The 17,262-nt window shown below is 43.7% G+C and overlaps 1 protein-coding gene across 1 annotated transcript; it reads right to left on the minus strand.

Moving 5' to 3' along the window:
- Positions 1-280: 280 nt before the first annotated feature.
- On the minus strand, positions 281-10,389 carry LOC144763652 (uncharacterized). Its single transcript, XM_078649446.1, has 3 exons — positions 10,200-10,389; positions 2,047-2,178; positions 281-716 (listed from the first exon to the last, which is right to left on the minus strand). Exons 1-3 carry the CDS (start codon positions 10,387-10,389, stop codon positions 292-294), a joined length of 747 nt encoding a protein of 248 aa, XP_078505572.1. The 3' UTR covers positions 281-291.
- Between the last annotated feature and the right edge of the window lie 6,873 nt (positions 10,390-17,262).

Below are 17,262 nucleotides of genomic sequence, written 5' to 3' on the forward strand. Positions count from 1 at the left end.
GAGTATTATTTCGGAGTAGACAAGAGATTGACGGTTGTACTACTAAAGTCCTACGACTGTTCAGGAAAACAAAGTTACTGTTACACCCCCGCCCCCCACCCACCAGACTGAAAAGCAGTAAAAAACAGGTATGGTCAGATAAAGTTTAAAAATATATTTATGTAGCCCTAACAAAATAATCTCCCTCACCCACCCTAACCCCAACGATTGTCTTTGAAACGTCCCAAAACGATCCCAACTCCCAAATCCCACCCCCCAAAAGTCTATAAAAAAAGGGCAAGGGACACTCCACTACTGGAGGGTGCTGGTGCTGGTGCATTTTGCGGCATGGGCATCATACTCCTTGCGGAGGGTGGCAAGCTCGGAGCGGAGGCCCTTAACCAAGTTCTTATACTTCAGGACCTCCTGCTCCAGGTTGGACATTCGGACTCGTAGGCGGCGTTGGCGTTCCTTGCAGCTCCTGTGGGGGGCAGCTGGTATTTCTGTTGCTTGGCGGTGGCGGTTGTCTTTGTTAGCCCGGCTCGGTCCCGCTGGCTTAGTCACGGAGGAGGATGCAGCGGTCCCAGTCGAGGATGTTGTTGTTGCCCCGCTCGACTGCGTGTCCTCCTCCTCCTCCAGGGCCACCAGCCGCCGATATTCGGCGACAGTGGCCTCCAGCCTCCGTTGCCGGGCCATTCTAGCCTGCTCCCTCCGTGTTGTTGATTTGGAAGGAGCAACTATATGAAGAAAGAAAGACATAGTCTGTAACCAATGCTCCTTAGCATTAATAACACAAAGTGATTGAGCCGAAAGTTGGGTCACAGTACAAGTAGCAAATTGAAAGCACAGTACATAACTATTGAGGACAGTATCTATGTAACCTCCCACTTCTGCATCCTTGCTCTAACATTAGTGGTAGTTTAATGAACAAATTCTACAACCACTATAGACTTCCATTACAGTCGACTATGACAGTACACCAGTCTTATTCTTCTTCTTCTCTCTTGTTTAGGGAAATTGGTACGTTATCTTATGCAAGCCGGCAGAATGACATGGACAGCACAGTGAACTTGCACCCGAGAAAAAAAGTTGCACACCATGATGAGTGAGACAGACTTGCGTTACTGTACCGGTCCAGTACATGCAGGTGGTGAAGCTATTACTTTTCTATTACGGGTGGCACTGAGAATACTCTGTTACAAGGGCTACTGCTTAATTAATTTACCTTTCACCCTACAGTGCAAATGAGTACTAGAAAAGGAAAATGAAGAAGCTAACTAATTTGATTATCTATCACTTCACATGGGACGTATTTGATGACATATGGGATGACTTTAGGTGCTTTGCTTAATATTGAGTGAACAGTGATACACCCACACATGAATGACGTACTACAAGTAAACTAAAGTTATTAAGAGAGGTACGGAGTGTCCACCGTAATAACCAGATATATGCTGTGATTGCAGACGCAATACAAAGTACTGCTACTATTCATGGTAGTATTGGACACATTTACAATTTCTTTTCCTTGCCTTCCCTGCACTGGAACGGACGTGCGGGTGCGGTGGTACATGCTCTTCAAGGTAACACTTACTTCATCTGGCGACCATCTACTCTCTCTAGATACACATGTGCTATCTAAGAGTCAGAGAATACCATGCTCCAGGCATCCATTCAGTCAAAGTATACGCACACATACAGTTTCTGTTTCACCCACCCAGGCTGCTGTCCTTCCACCCATCCTTGCTTCATCATTGACCCAGCCATGCACCATACCATATTCTTTCCTTCCCAGCCACCTCGGGGGCCAAGCAAACACATATCGTTCTTCTTTGCCAGCCATCATACAAGTTCGCGTCCCACTTACTTACACCCTTCTTTCGCTTTTCGTTCATCCCATCCATCACGTTCGTCTAAGAACTTATTGGGATTCTTCTCACCAAAAACTTCACAGCTAAGTCGAAGTACATTTCGAGGAGGCTACTACCTGGTTGATTTGTAATACACCCGTGCAGAAAGCACACTATGCAGTCTTCAATCTCAATAAGTAAGGAATATATAGCTTACCTGTTTCCGCCACCACCGTTTGAACCCCCACAGGACCGTCCGCCGGCTCTTGCACCGCCTCCTCCCCAGAGTCCTCCGAGTCCTCGCCCAACACAGCCACCTCCGCGCTGGCCCCGTCACCAGATGTTACACCTACAAAGTACATTTAAGAATGTTAGAATACACCACTCACTACTATATAATATTTGGTCTAGGAGAAATGTTAAAAAAACTGAATACAATGTAATAATTTGTGACTGTCTACTCCAAAGTAAAAATGTCCCATTTTCCAGGGAAGGCTGTTGTCTTGCTGCACTTTTATGCACAACTGATGAATGCTTGCTTTTGATTTTTAACACGCACCACTTTTTCTCCTAACAGACAGAAGCTTGACTCTTAAGAACACGACCAGGATCAAGTTCAAACCAGGTGAGAGCTCGGCTCGACCACAAGAAATGTGTCCAATTAATCGTCAGCACTAACCACTTTTCCGTTTTCAGTTAATTAGTTTTATGACAAAGTAGATTTTAATAAATGTGTTTACTTTTAATAAAGCTTTTAAACTTAAATAGACTCTGTGGTTTTTGTTCCTCCAGACTAGAGTGGATGAGCTAAAGGTTTTGGAATTTTTGCAAGCATGAGTGCCTCTGACACTTCTTGACTGTGCTATGACTCCGTACTCTCTTGTCCTGCGTACGATAATCTAGAGATCATTGGGGATCAATAATCGGTGACTTCGGGAGCTGAATGACTCTGCCACACTATCTAGTCAGTAAGGAGACAGTGCATAGAGCTATTGCTGAATAGAATGGGAGTCCAATGGAATTGCCAAATGTCCAATCTTAGTTAGCTACACAGACAGACTAATAAGAATAGTCTAGTAATACCACAGGGAGTCATATTCGAGGCAGGATAAGAATTTATATCCAGTCTACAAGAAGATCAAAGACGATTTAGAAAAAATCAAATGAGGAACGCTAGGAAAAAATAGGTACTCTTTATTAAAATGTAAACTTACTGGGGCCAGCAAAGGAGCCCTCGCCTGCCCGATCCTGGCCTGCATCCTCAGCACCCTCCTCCTGTGTCCTCTTGCCCTTGGGGGGAGCTGATGTACAACATGAAAGAAAGAAAGACCAGAAAACATGGATGAGATTTTTCAACCAAATCAAACATTTCAAAAGAACAATAACAAAATATTTTGGAGAAATAGCAAATAGATAGACAACTATTCCACGGGATCTATCTCATGTGGTATACTACGTTATTCGTATTGCCTGATTTGCGGAACGTTGACTTAGAAAGTTCCTATGTAACTCAATAAACAGACTACTAAAGAGGTTTGCCTAGGCCTGGCACTGCAGGCAGCAGTCCGCAGCACGCGAAGTGACAGACAAAGTCCATCCTGCTTGCAGATCAGTGAATACTCAAACTATCAATCCACCCACCACCACCACTATTTCTTCTTATAGCCATGTGTCTAAAGGAAGGACTGGACTTCAGTCTGTTGGGGCTGATTTAGAAGTCCCTTGCGGCTCATTTTCCCCCATTGTTGCGTGCCTTTTGTGACGCAGCGGCAGAACAAAAGACTCGCCATGGTGTTGGTGCGGCGTATATATTAAAAAAAAACACATATGGGCATATGGGCGATGCATCACGTTGTAAAGCCCTGCGCCATCAGGGGGCGTTCCGGCGCAAGGGAGGGCGTACCTGCGCAGGAACGAATCCTAAAAGTGGCTGAGGGAAATCTACAAGATGTCAATCAGTCACTTTTAGGACAATGATGCATGACTCAAACCCTGCGCGCTTGAAGCCGACGTACGGCTTGATGCAGCATTGGGGAGATAGGGTACCCCAGAGCATTGCTGGAGCTGCGCCATCGTTGGCACGCAACTCCAGCAATGCGCTGCCTTTACGGCACAGATGCGTAAGGCTTCTGTGACGTTTTGGGCCAATGGGTGGTGGTGGCATGGCACACAATTACTGCCGCATCCCTGCTACTTTGCAGGGATGCGCCGGTAATTGAAAATATGACCCTTAGTGTCTAGCATTACGCAGTTCTTATCTTTACACTACACTCATACATAATTTCTCAGGCCAATGAAATGCTTCTGAACACAACATACAAAACAAAGAAGCATAGTAGCAAGCAAGGCTACTGAGAAGGAGAGCAGTGCACCTGAAATGCATAGAAGATTTTGAAATATAATTTACCTCAATGTAATCGGCAGCATTATTGCTCTTGGTAAAGAACAAAGATTTGCAAATAACAGAGCCGGATAAAACAGAGTAGTAAATGAATAGCTACTACTACTCACCAAGCCCGGGGACCTCTACGCCGAGCGCGTCCAGCAAGTCCCGTTCCCGGTCCACGACATCGGTCCAGCGGTGGGTGGCCTGGTTATATGTGCGCCGGACCCCAGAGAGCTTATACATGGCCCGGCACACCTTCTCCCACCGCTTGCGGCGCTCCCGGATGCCATAGCCAGTCGCGATCTTGCCGCCTCCCAGGATCGTCTTGGGGAGGCGGCGCTGGACGTGGAAGATGAGTGCCGCCACTTCCTCCGCGCTGAAGATCTCCCGCGGCACCACTTGCTCCCCCCTCAAACGCCCGCACGGGAGCCGGGCACGGGGTGCGGGACCCTTCCCCTTCTCAGGGTGCTTCCCGGCTCCCTTTACCATGGTCTGGGCAGAAATACAGTTAAATGATAAACAAGAAATAGAATAGTGAAGAAGAAAAGAAAAGAGTTTAAAAAAGTGGTTTAAAAGTAACTAAAAGCAGCAGAAAACACAAAAATATAGAGCTAGAAAAATAGAGGGATAGATAATAAGTAAAATTAGATCAAATAAACTTCAAACAAGCAAAGGATGGCAGAGATTGAGAGAGGATAGAGAAAGCATGCCCAGAACCATAGCAATGAATGAGAAACAAGATGGCCGCGCCCGTTCACGACCGCGTGTGTAAGTTCGCGCGAGATTTTCCTCGCGAGCACGCGCGAAATTGTACTAGCGAGCAGCACACTTTGCGAGATTACACATAGCGGCCGGAAACGGAATTACGTCACGCAAACAAGATGGCCGCGCCCGTGTACGACCGATAGGGTAACTTGGCAAACGTATAGCTAGAAGCGCCTCGCGAACACGCGCAAGATCACGCGAACATACACGTCGCAAAAAAAACAATTTTGTATTCGCACGTATTCGCGGCTTCCGAAATCGATCTCGCACGGATTCGCGCCCCAAAAAACGCGCGAAATTGCAGAAAAAACGATTTTAGCTAAACTGAAAGCAATGAGCAGGTGCAAAAGTTCAAACTTAACATTAGTAACATTCAAGGTAGTGCTTCCTGAGGGGCCCCTCCAGAGTTTGCAACTATTCTATGACCCTGCTATGACCCAAACAGCAGGCTCATAGAATAGCTACAAGTAGACCATAAAGGTCCTGTGAAAAAAAATTTCACTGCAACAAAAAGCAAATTACAGATAAGGAAGGAAGCAGGTGCCAGCCAGACTGGAAGTTTCAAAATTACTGACACATTAATGACCCACAAATTAATTGATGGCAGTTGAAGAAGGGCAGGTGTGCTTGCTTTTTTCAACCACCATAATCTACAGTGATAAATAAACCTAATGGGTGGCAGTGAGGATGTACCAGAGGGTGGCATGGGTGTCCCAGAGGGTGGCAGTGGTGAAACAGAGGGTGCTGTGAACCTGTGATGATAAACCAGACGTAGAAACAACATAGTCACGGCCGTTGCGAGCCGAAAAGTAAGTTCGCAATTGCGAACTTGTCCCAAAATCGGCGCGAACGCGCGCCAACACAAAAAACTGGAAAATCCGCAAGAGTTCGCGTATCTTCGCGGATTGCGAATCCGTAAATCCGCAATTTCGCGTACGCGAGATCCGCTAGATCCGCCCATGCTTACTGTTGACCACTGTTATTATTTGATGTATGTTCTGCTCTGGGAAACACTGATAATTTGTTACCCTTACAGTGCCCAGACTGCTCACTTCTTTGTTGCCTGAAGCACTTGCCTCTATCCTTTCTCCTTTCCCTTTTCAATCTTCCAGTACGGCGCAGGACTGTGCCTTACAGCAAAACCTTTTTGTTGCAAAAATGTATTTTTAAAACTGAAAACAATTGAATCATCTTTAATAAAATTCCCTCCCCAGCTGGGCAAGGAAAAGCATATAGCAGCCTATTGTGGTCTATATAATACAAGTGCATTATTTCCTTAAACCTTGGACCTTTGTTTTATGTAATAGTCAGTGTTGTTAGGAGCAGAACATCCATCTTTGTCTTATGCCAGTAGTTTGTGATCTTACAAAGCTAACAAAGCTTCACATCTAAGAACAATATCAGTCAAGTACGCCAACCCACAGAAGTCAATGAATATATATTTTCAATCAATCAATCAAGCAAGGAATTTTTAAAGTGCACTACACACCCGTGAGGGTCTCAAGGCGCTGGGGGGTGGGGAGCTGCTGCTGATCGAAAAGCCAGTAGTCTTCTGAAGGCCAGCAGGTCTTGGGTCTGTCGTAGGTTGGTGGGGAGGGTGTTCCAGGTCTTGGCGGTGAGGTGGGAGAAGGATCTGCCCCCGGCGTTCATTTTCTGGATGTGTGGGACCGTGGCTAGTGCGAGGCTGGCTGAGCGAAGGCTGCGGGTGGGGGTGTAGAAGCTGAGTCATCCGTTGAGTTATGCTGATCCGGCGTTGTGTAGGGTTTTGTGTGCGTGGATGAGTAGCTTCAAGGTTATCCTCTTGTTGAAGGGGAGCCAATGTAAGTCCCCCAGGTGGGGGGTGATGTGGCTGTGTCGGGGGATGTCAAGGACCAGTCGTGCCGCGGCGTTCTGGATGCGTTGAGGCCGTCTTAGGAGCTTGGTTGTTTTTCCTGCATAGAGGGCGTTTCCGTAGTCCAGCCTGCTGGTGACGAGGGCCTGGGTGACGTTTTTTCTCGTTTCGGAGGGGATCCACTTGAAGATCCTGCGGAGCATACGGAGGGTGTTGAAGCAGGATGCAGAGATGGCGTTGACCTGCTTGATCATGGAGAGGGTGGATTTGAGGATGACCCCCAGGTTGCGTGTGTGGTTGGTGGGTGCTGGGGCTGTTCCCAGCGAGGTAGGCCACAGAAGTCATCCCAGGCTGAGGGGGTGGAGCCGAGGGTGAGGACCTCCGTCTTGTCAGAATTCAGCTTCAGCCTGCTGTCCTTCATCCATTCGGCGATGGCCTTCATTCCCCTGTGGAGGTTGGCTTTGGCAGTGAGAGGAGTTTTGGTGAGGGAGATGATCAGCTGGGTATAGTCGGGGTAGGATATGATGTTGAGGTTGTGCTGTCGGGCGACGTGGGTGAGGGGAGCCATGTAGATATTGAACAGTGTTGGGCTGAGGGAGGATCCTTGTGGTACACCCAAAGATGATCTCAGTGGTCTTGGAGCGGAAGGGTGGGAGGCGGACGTTCTGGGTTCTGCCGGAGAGGAAGGATGTGGTCCAGGCCAGGGCCCCTCTTGGATTCTGGCATCATGGAGGCGTGCTGTTAGGGTGCGGTGGCAGACCGTGCCGAAGGTGGCTGAAAGGTCCAGAAGGATGAGAGCAGCTGTTTCTCCTTTGTCTATCAGGGTCCTGATGTCGTGGGTGGCGGCGATGAGGGCGGTTATTTTATTGTCACATTCATTAAAATCACTGTAATGCAACCACATTAACAGTCGGAATTGCCATGCTGAAACACTACAGAAACTAAAATACTGTTAATTAGGTTAAACCGGCATAATTTGTGGTAAAATAGAACTTCCAACTTAAATAAAAGCACATTTTACATTTGAATTTTCTCTGCTCCATGGAAAAATCGAACGTCACTAGAAAGAACCCAGAGTGCTTCGCAAGGAATGCAAAAAGGCATTGCTTCACAGAAGGACCTAGCATTCATACATAAAAATAAAACCTGAGCCAATCCTTTACCCTGGAATCAAATATTTACAAAAACCCATCGTTTTTAATATGGTTTGCTTAGTATCCCATCACAACATAATTTACACATGATTTCCCCCATTATGGAGTTTGTGTAGTTTCACACCTTATGCTCTGAATCAGGAGAAAGCTTAGGGCCTGATTTAGATCTTGGCGGTACTAACGATCTCTCACTGTGGTCCAAAGTACTCCACCCTCCATATTGAGATGTTGCAGCAATAGACAGGAGACAGCTGCAACAGAGGTCTTCTCTGCTGGCTAACAGTACTCCATTGCTGTCATGCATGCAGGTTTGCGCCGAGCTGATTTGGATGTTTCCGTTGGGCTGGTAGTGCCCTGGCGACGATGTCTTGAGGGAGTGATGCCATGGTGGTGTGGAGACAGGTAAGTGCTACTTTTTATCAACTCAATAGATTTATATGCTGTGCATATTTCAATATGTATATGTAGGTAATGTGTAAGCAAAAAGACCCGGGGTTACCATATCGAGGACCTAGCTAAAGTGGCGTTTGACCCCAAAACAAAAATAGAATTGGAAGGTTATGTATTCATAGCAAGAAAAAGTGAATGCTTTCTTGAGTCCCCTCACTCACAGGGGTTAAGCAACAGTGACATGCTTCATCATTGAGGTCCTCCCAATCCGCTGCGGATTGAGGCATGCTTCGACTTTCTAATTACATAGGAGCACTGAACAGGGACTATGAGTGGTGCAGTGTAGGTGGAGTGGATAGGGAATCTAAAAATACCTGGCTAGTGGGCGAAACACTATATTCTCGCTCCTAGCGGTGTGATAAAAACAGGGGGTACTAGACAACTAATTAACCATAATGAGTTAAATGTTCCTAGCGTTGGTCAACATGTTTCGAGCCTCCACATGGCTCTTCTTCAGGACCACACAGGAGCCAGCCATGTGTGTTCCACTCCTAAGTGACCTAAAAGTGAGGTAAATACATAATTAAGTGAGAAAGTGATGTGTACACACCTACTGTGTGTGCACTTTTATACATACGATTTAAACTCAATTGATCGTTCTATCTGTAGGGAATAAACAGAGAAATGTTAGCCATACATCTGCCTGCCAGGAAACTGGCAGGTTTGTGGACTTCATGCAACACACAACGTCTAGAGCACAAATACATGAGGTTAAAACATTTGGGATTGTTTCCAAAGTGCCTAATTGGTGGAGAAAGAGCATGCTGCTGTCATCTCTTTAGGCGATCTTAAAGAATACGTGTTTTAAAAAAAATAAAGAAATAGACACCACATGACAGTACACACATGTAAACCACAATAATATAATGATATTGCGATACTCCATACTTGAAATAAGGTTCAGAATGGCCATATGTTCAGGATCGCGTGATGGGCTCATATTCTTACTCTGTAATAATAACGCATGGTTATAGGTGTTGTTCTCTGTAAAAATAGAACTCTGAAAGATTGGTATGTGAGCCAAAATCGCGGTATTGCGGTTTCCTTATTTTGCCATTTTTGCCGCCAAAGTTGGTATCCAGTGGCTGACCTGCTCAGCGAGGGGAAAAACACTTATAGAGTCGAGCTCACCTCGTCGGATAATCACCTACTTGTCCCCCGGAGACCGCATATTAACGTGACTCTCCCAGGGGGAGTACCGCAGCTTCTGCCTAGTCATCCAATGGATGCTAGAGCGGAAAAAACAAACCGGAAATGGCCACTCGAGCTGTAAACGCGGTGGTCACGGTGATTTTTAATATGTGGACAATGTGACGTGCTAAATTGAGCATTGTTTGTGGCAATTTCAAAAGGTCCAAAATAAAGTATAAGACTTAGGTTATCGTAAAAGGACCCATAGGTCAGGGATGGGTTCTGCAATTGTGTCCAGTGTTAAGAGCAGTGGTACTCAATAAAGTTATTGATTATTCAGACAATGTACTCTGTTACTCTCAGTTCTTACTCTCCAAAGCTGGTTGGACATGTGAAATAGGTTAGGCTGACATGTCCCCTAAAAAAGGTTCTTTTTATGGCAGGTTTTTCGGTGCTCACAGTTTCTTCCAATGTTGGAAGGGCATATGGATGGGTCAAGATGGGGTTATACATGAGGATATGTTTTCAAAACAGTCTCTAGTCATTCCCATTATGTTTATATGCTATGATTGATCAAAGTAATTTAATAAACTGGCCCCAGGGAATATTATCATTTAGACCTTTAGTGTCGGTGCGTAGTTTGTACACCCAACGTTGCTCCTTCTCAAGGAGTTTCTGTTTTAGGTTTTCAGTCGGTTTTCTATGTTCCAGTACTACCCATTTTTTGTCGTTGGGGGTGTGTTGCTTTTCAATGAAATGCGTGGTCATTTTTGTGGTTGCTCGTTTGCATCTGATGTTACTGCGATGGTCTACTATCCTCTTGCTGACCTTCTTGGTTGTCATGCCTACATAATGGAGGTTGCATATGCAGGTTATCAGATAGACCACTCCTGCCATATTGCAGTTGGTAAATTTGCGCAACTCCCATACCATGTTGTTGTTTAGTGTCACTCTCTTAGTTGGTGATGTCACGGGACAAACACTGCAATTGTTACACGGAAAATGGCCATTTGGTAAAGGTTGCAGGGTTCTCTGGTTATCCCCGCTTGCAGTTCTGTTTTTAGGGCATGTGTGCACCAGAATGTCTTTCAAGTTTTTCCCTTTCCTGTGTGAAAACATCAGTCTTGGAATATCCAGACTTCCCCTATTTAAGATACGCCAATGTTTTTTTTACAATTTTGCCACCTTGTCTGACGCTATGTTGAACGTGGTGATGCAGATTGGTCTCTTGTCATCTCCAGCCTTTTCTTGATGGGCTTCCAACAGTGATTCCGTGGGCATGGGGGGTATTTCCTTGCGATCAATTTGCTAGACAATTCTTTTGTACCATGTAATCCTCCTTCTCTGTACAGTTCCTTCGCAAGCATAAGAATTGTTCAAAGGGGAGGTTCTCTTTTAGTTGTCTCAGGTGGAAGCTGTCATATTGCAGTAGGCAGTTTTTTGCTGTAGGTTTAAAATGTGTGGTGGTTCTCAATGAATCGTCTGTGCCAAGAATATTCAAATCCAGGAAGACCAAATGCGACCTGCTCATAGTGTGTGTAAACGTAAGAAAGGGGTCCTGTAGATTGAGCCAGATTATGAAATTGATGGCCTCGGACTCATTCCCTTCCCAAATGAGCAACACATCATCAATTAATCTCTTCCATAACAAAATGTGGTTGGTATATGGGTTTATGGCATTAAGCATTTTATGTTTTTTCAGATGGTGGACATAGAGACCAGCTACACTTTGGGCAAAAGTGCTTCCCATGCTGGTACCATGCTGTTGGCGGAATAGGGGCTCTTCAAAACGAAAGAAGCTCTCCGTGATGGCCATCCTACAGCATTCCAGAACGACGTGTCTCGGAGTGTGGTATTGCCATTCTTGTTCAAACAGTATTTCCTCCATTATGTTGAGGGTCTCTCTGTGAGGTAAACTGGTGTAGATACTTTCTACGTCCAACCCTATGAGTATGCATGTTGTGCGGTTGAGGTTGAGGTCTTTGAGTAGGGAAAATACTGCCTTGGTGTCCTGTAGGTCCGTGTAAGTACTTTGTATTAATGGGCGGAGGAATGCGTCTGCAAATTTTGAAAGTGGTTCAAGTATGGAACCAATGCCAAAAACTATGCGTCTACCTGGTGGGTTTTCCAGGGACTTGTGTATTTTTGGTATCATATAAAAATAAGGTATAGTAAGGTCGGTACCCATTAGGAAATCACCTTCTTTTTTGGTAATCCAATCATTGGCCGTGGACTCCTCCACTAGCCTGGCGATCTCTATGCGTAGTCGTTCTGTTGGGTCTTCCTGTATTCGTATGTAATTCCTGTCTTCCGTTAGGAGTCTCAAGCCTTCCTCGCGGTATGCGGTTGTATTCTGGAGGACAATTGCCCCTCCCTTGTCTGCTGGATTTAATGTCACCAAAGTATTGTCAGCTAGTTGTTGAATCGCTTACTGTTCCACTTTACTTGTACTGTGGAAAACCTTGATGGTTCGGGGGTCAATCTCACTCACTTCTTTGAGTACCGCTTTTTCAAAAGCCAGAACCTCAACCGGTAGGTTAGCTGATGGTGGGGTGAAATTAGATTTCCGGTGTAGTCCTGTGTCTCCTTTCCGGTTTGTATTTTCCGCTCTAGCATCCATCGGATGACTAGGCGGAAGCGGCAGTACATAATCTTTCCCCTGGGAGAGACGCGGGTGTAGAAAGTAGAAACCTTCTCAGGGGTCTCACTGATACACCTGGTCCTTTTAAACCAACAGAAAAGAGATTGGCACAGAAGCTTTAATATAAAAGACATATTTATTAACCTCAAATGAGGGAGACTACGTCACACAGTACCCTCAGGAACTGTAGGAGGCATTCTGAGGAGTACAGAAAACAGGGGCCTTATATATGCTTAGGTTACATTAGTCAGCATAACACCAATGGGAGGTCCTGGCACGTACCAGCATGCAAAATGACTAATATGGGTATACAAGATTTGCTTGATCAACAAAGTGGGAGGAGAGTCCAAACTGAGTACATTAGTAAGAAAAGCCTGACAGTTCTATGCTAGGAGCAGGTGCATTCTACTAGCTAGGCTCCTCTGAGCATGTGCAAGGCTCTGGAAGAGGGAAACAGCACATGGCGAGCACATGGCTAACTAAAATGGCTGCCAAGTACAAAATGGTTTTCAGCTCATGCTAACAGATCCCTGCAATCTTTAACATGGGGGACGAGTAGGTGATTATCCGACAAGGCGAGCTCGACTCTAGTAAGTGTTTATTCCCTCACTGAGCAGGTCAGCCACTGGATACCAACTTCGGCGGCAAAAACGACAACATAAGGAAACCACGATACTGGGGCTTTGGCTCTCATAACAATATTTCAGAGTTCTATTTCTACAGAGAAAAACACCTATGACCATGCGTTATTATTACAGAGTAAGAATACAGGCCCCTTACCCTGTCCTGACCATGGGGCCTTTCTGAACCTCATTTAAAGTATGTAATATCACAAATTGATTATATTTTTGTGGTTTACATGTGTGGACTGTCACGTGGTGTCCATGTTTTGATTTAAAAAATATATATATTCTTTAAGATCACCTATAGAGATGACAGCAGCATGTTCTTTCTCCACCAATTAGGCACTTTGGAAACAAAGCCAAATGTTTTAGACTCATGTATTTGTGCTCGAGACGCCGTGTTTTGCATGAAATCCACAAACCTGCCACATGTGCACACATGTGCACACATGCTTATTTTAGGGGTGCAACAGGGTGGTGTCCTTTCGACACCCTTTAAATTGCATTCACAATTTGCGAGTACCTAATGGGTACTAATGGGTACTCGCAAATTGCGAATGTCTTCCCATTCATTCCTGTGGGTCTCCAGGCCCGTTGGAATGAATGGGAAGGTATTCCTTAATTGCGAATCGCAATTAAGGAATATGTAGGAATCGCAATTAATATTGCAAATCCTACATACATTGCCTTTTGCGAGTCCTTAATAGTGGATCACTAAAATTCGCTATTAAGGACTCTTAAAGCGCTTCCTTGATACATATGCCCCTATGTTCTTTAGTGAACCCTCCAGGACTTTTTTTGTATTTCCTTAAAATGGATTTCCATGGTTTGGTTTCCTCCAGTGTGGTTTCTCAGTTTTCGTTTCCATTAATTCACACACATCAGGCTCTCAGATATGGTGAGGCTGTGAATTCTACATGATTGCTCCATAATTACAAGTCAGTGTTTAGCCATGATGGGGCATGGAGAACATATGGCTGGTTTGATCATTATTGAAACAGTGTGGATGTCAAGCAGTTTATTCTGGCATCTTGAATTGTCAGTTCTCTTTCCCTAAAATTCAGTATAGGAAATTCAATGTTGTCGTCATTGATGATGGGTGGCACAGGGCTGGAGGACATATATTTTCTTAAGAAATATATTTATATTCCTTTGCAATAGTACTGGTTACTGTTTTTGATGCTAAAGCTTGAGAGGTAAAATATGATACTTAAAATTAGTCTTATATAGAAATTGCTGGGAAATTAAGAGAGATAACCTGTGGTTCAGATGATAAAATAGAGTACCGAACAGACATGTGTCTTTGGGATTAGAAACATACTCTGGTCAAATTGAACACGCTCATTCTATTATTACCATATTACCTACTAAGACAATAAATATCATACAGTATTTTATGATCAAATATTGATTGTTGGATTACATTAAATTTTAATGCGGAGATCTAAAATGAATACTTGATGACTAAATTGTGAGAAACTAACAGAATTGAAAATAAAACATTTTAATTCACAATAATTCTCGTTCTTGACTGTACTAAAACTCATTAATGATTTACTGCTAAGTTACTTATATAGATGATAGTTACTTTATATTTCTCCTTTGTGACCAGCAAAGATCCATATGACCAGTGGTGGCGGCTTTTTAATGATTATACCTGGAGATTGAGATATAGAAATCCAAGCTCCCTCAACAGCATTGTCAGGAAAGTAAACAATATCAAAAAAAGAAATGTAATTTAATTATTAGAATTACACCAAAATGATAAAGAAATGGTTAAAGGAAGTTCTCTAAAGAACATATGTCACTGTTAGTCAATGGGCCACAGGTGACTGAGTCTTAGGTACCTTATCAGATTGACCACAATGTGACATAGTGGTTTACCCTGATCAATAGATTTATGTTCTGAAATAGTCATTTCTCCAAAGAGATAAACCTGAATACTAATGACAACTTCCTCTCACTGCCAGGCTCACTTTGTCACCTTTTCCTGGTGTGTGGCAATTCAGATACCGTATATTGATCTCCCTAATCATACCCTTATATAGGTACAATTCACATTGTCCTTATTTAGGCATAGAAATCCACCCTCATTTAGGCATTGCTCATGCTAACCAAATACAGGCATGGTCAACTACATCCGTTCATCTTCGTCACAACGAGTTCTTGGAAAATCAGATTCTTAACCCTTTAGGACTTCCCCTTACCTGGATATTGATTTCTCCAAGAACTTATTTATTATGCATGAACATATATTCCTTAGGGGTTCATTCATGACGTTCTTATGCCCAACTCGTACGTCAATACCAGCATTCCTAAACACCTTCAAGCTGTAAATATACCTTCACTTGCCATGGCAAATCACGGTGCACGGCGCAATTCGTCTACCTACTTGCAAGACGTGGATCGGCGCGGCAAGTTCGGAAGGAAGACAAGCCCCCAACTGACACACTGTCCAGACGCTGAGAATCCAGCTCCAGTGTTTCTGACTCCCTTGCGGGGTGTTAGAGATGGAGTCCCGGGAAGAGATACCAACCTCTCTCATTCTAAGGTATGGAGCAGACTATTACCTAGAGAAACTTTTGGCAACTCTTGGCACAACTAAATTAAACTATAGCTAAAGAGCACCTACTTCTTCCCTTGTACTATATTTAGGTTAGGTGCACAGGGGTAGGATTATTTTAGAAGCACCAGTTGAGTATTTTAGCATGTGTTATTTATGTATGTATTTTTATATATGTTATAACAACAAACCATGTTATTGCAGTATTATTTTATCTTACTGCGAACGCTGTACGTATTATACTTCGCATTCTGTCTTACGATTGTAGCAGCTCATATCTCTTGCATGAGAAATAAGACTGTTCAATAAACCTTTTATTGAAGCGCCCGTCTTTCTATTTCTGTGCAACTCTGTAGAAACTAAGCATGCACGGTTGACTGAGTGAAACTGCTATCTATTGTTTCCACGATTCTTAGATTGTTTTGACCCTAATGGAAAGAAAGTTGTCAGGGTTTATGCGGTGGTCAGAAACTAATTCCTTCTTGTGTATTCAAGAAGTTTCTAGTGACCTCTGAGTTAGCTGACACACACAAGTAATTAAGTTTAATGTACTTAATAGTGATATACTGATCCCAGTCCTATGTCAAATCTATAGTGTATAATATTGCAATGCGCAGAGCCTGTCAGGGATATAGGAACTACACTACATGGAGAATAACAGTTTGGTGGGGCACGAATTTAACGCTAGATCCTGAAGTAACTCAGTCGTGCTTTTCTCAGAGACCCTTTACTTGTAATACTCCATAAGACGTCTGGAGTGGGTAAGGGATATTATCTGCCATAGCTGAGTAGGACGAAAAATCCTATGTATTAGCTTTTTTGGTTTGTTCAACGTTGAAGGATACAGTGTTCCAAAATATTGTGTACCTTATCTTTGTTCCCTTGAAACTTGCTCTGCAATTTTCATTTCACAATGACCGAAAACGGCAACAACACCGAAACCAGTGGAGCTGCAGGTGACAACGCCGTACCAACTTTTAACTTAACAGGTTTCACTGAAACCAATGAGAATGCTATAATCATTCCTATTAATTTAAGGAGAGCCATCACTCTAAAACTTATAAAACATGGCCTGACACCAAGAGGTGGTAGAGCAGTTTTTGTACTAGAGGCACATGAATTCCCTGAATCAAATCCAATAACACATTTGTTTCACATCTACAAAGAAGATGATCCACCTATGGAATATATTCCTTTTGAGGATATTGAAATTCCAGTTACATACCAGGAGCATGATCTCTGGTTTAAAGGCGCCCTAAAACATTTAAATCACATTACCTGGCTCAGTCCATTAGGTAGACCAGGATCAACATGGCAGATTTTAGCCGGCAATACACCTGATCCTGACATTGAAGCTATGTTGGACGAAGGAATTACTTAGTAACATACAGAGATTAACTGAGATTGCTAGAGATTCAGTCCCAGGAAATAGATACTAACCTCTCTCATTCTAAGGTATGGAGCTGATTAGAACCTAGAGAAACTTTTGGCAACTCTTGGCACAACTAAACTAAACTATAGCTTAACAGCACCTACTTCTTCCCTCGTACTATACTAAGGTTAGGTACATTGGGGTAGGATTATTTTAGAAGCACCAGTTGAGTATTTTAGCCTGCATTATTTATGTATGTATTTTTATATATGTCATAGCTACAGACCATGATATTGCAGTATTATTTTATCTTACTGCTAGTGCTGTACGTATTGTACCTTGCATTCTGTCTTCCGATTGTAGCAGTTCATATCTCTTGCATGAGAAATAAGACTGTTCAATAAACCCTTTTATTGAAGCGCCTGTCTCTCTATTTCTGTACAACTCTGTAGAAACGAAGCATGAGCAATTGACTGTGTGAAACTGTTATCTATTGTTTCCACGACTCTAAAGATAT

This window comes from Lissotriton helveticus, chromosome 1_1, assembly GCF_964261635.1.
Source record: "Lissotriton helveticus chromosome 1_1, aLisHel1.1, whole genome shotgun sequence".
Classification (NCBI taxonomy): domain Eukaryota; kingdom Metazoa; phylum Chordata; class Amphibia; order Caudata; family Salamandridae; genus Lissotriton; species Lissotriton helveticus.

Excerpts from the sequence above, each read along its gene's own strand:
- LOC144763652 (XM_078649446.1), bottom strand. The coding sequence starts at position 10,389 with ATGACAACCAAGAAGGTCAGCAAGAGGATAGTAGACCATCGCAGTAAC. Across the intron at positions 2,179-10,199 it reads ACTCCTTGAGAAGGAGCAAC|GTGTAACATCTGGTGACGGG; the intron begins GTTGGGTGTACA and ends TGTACTTTGTAG. Across the intron at positions 717-2,046 it reads AACGGTGGTGGCGGAAACAG|TTGCTCCTTCCAAATCAACA; the intron begins GTAAGCTATATA and ends TTCTTCATATAG.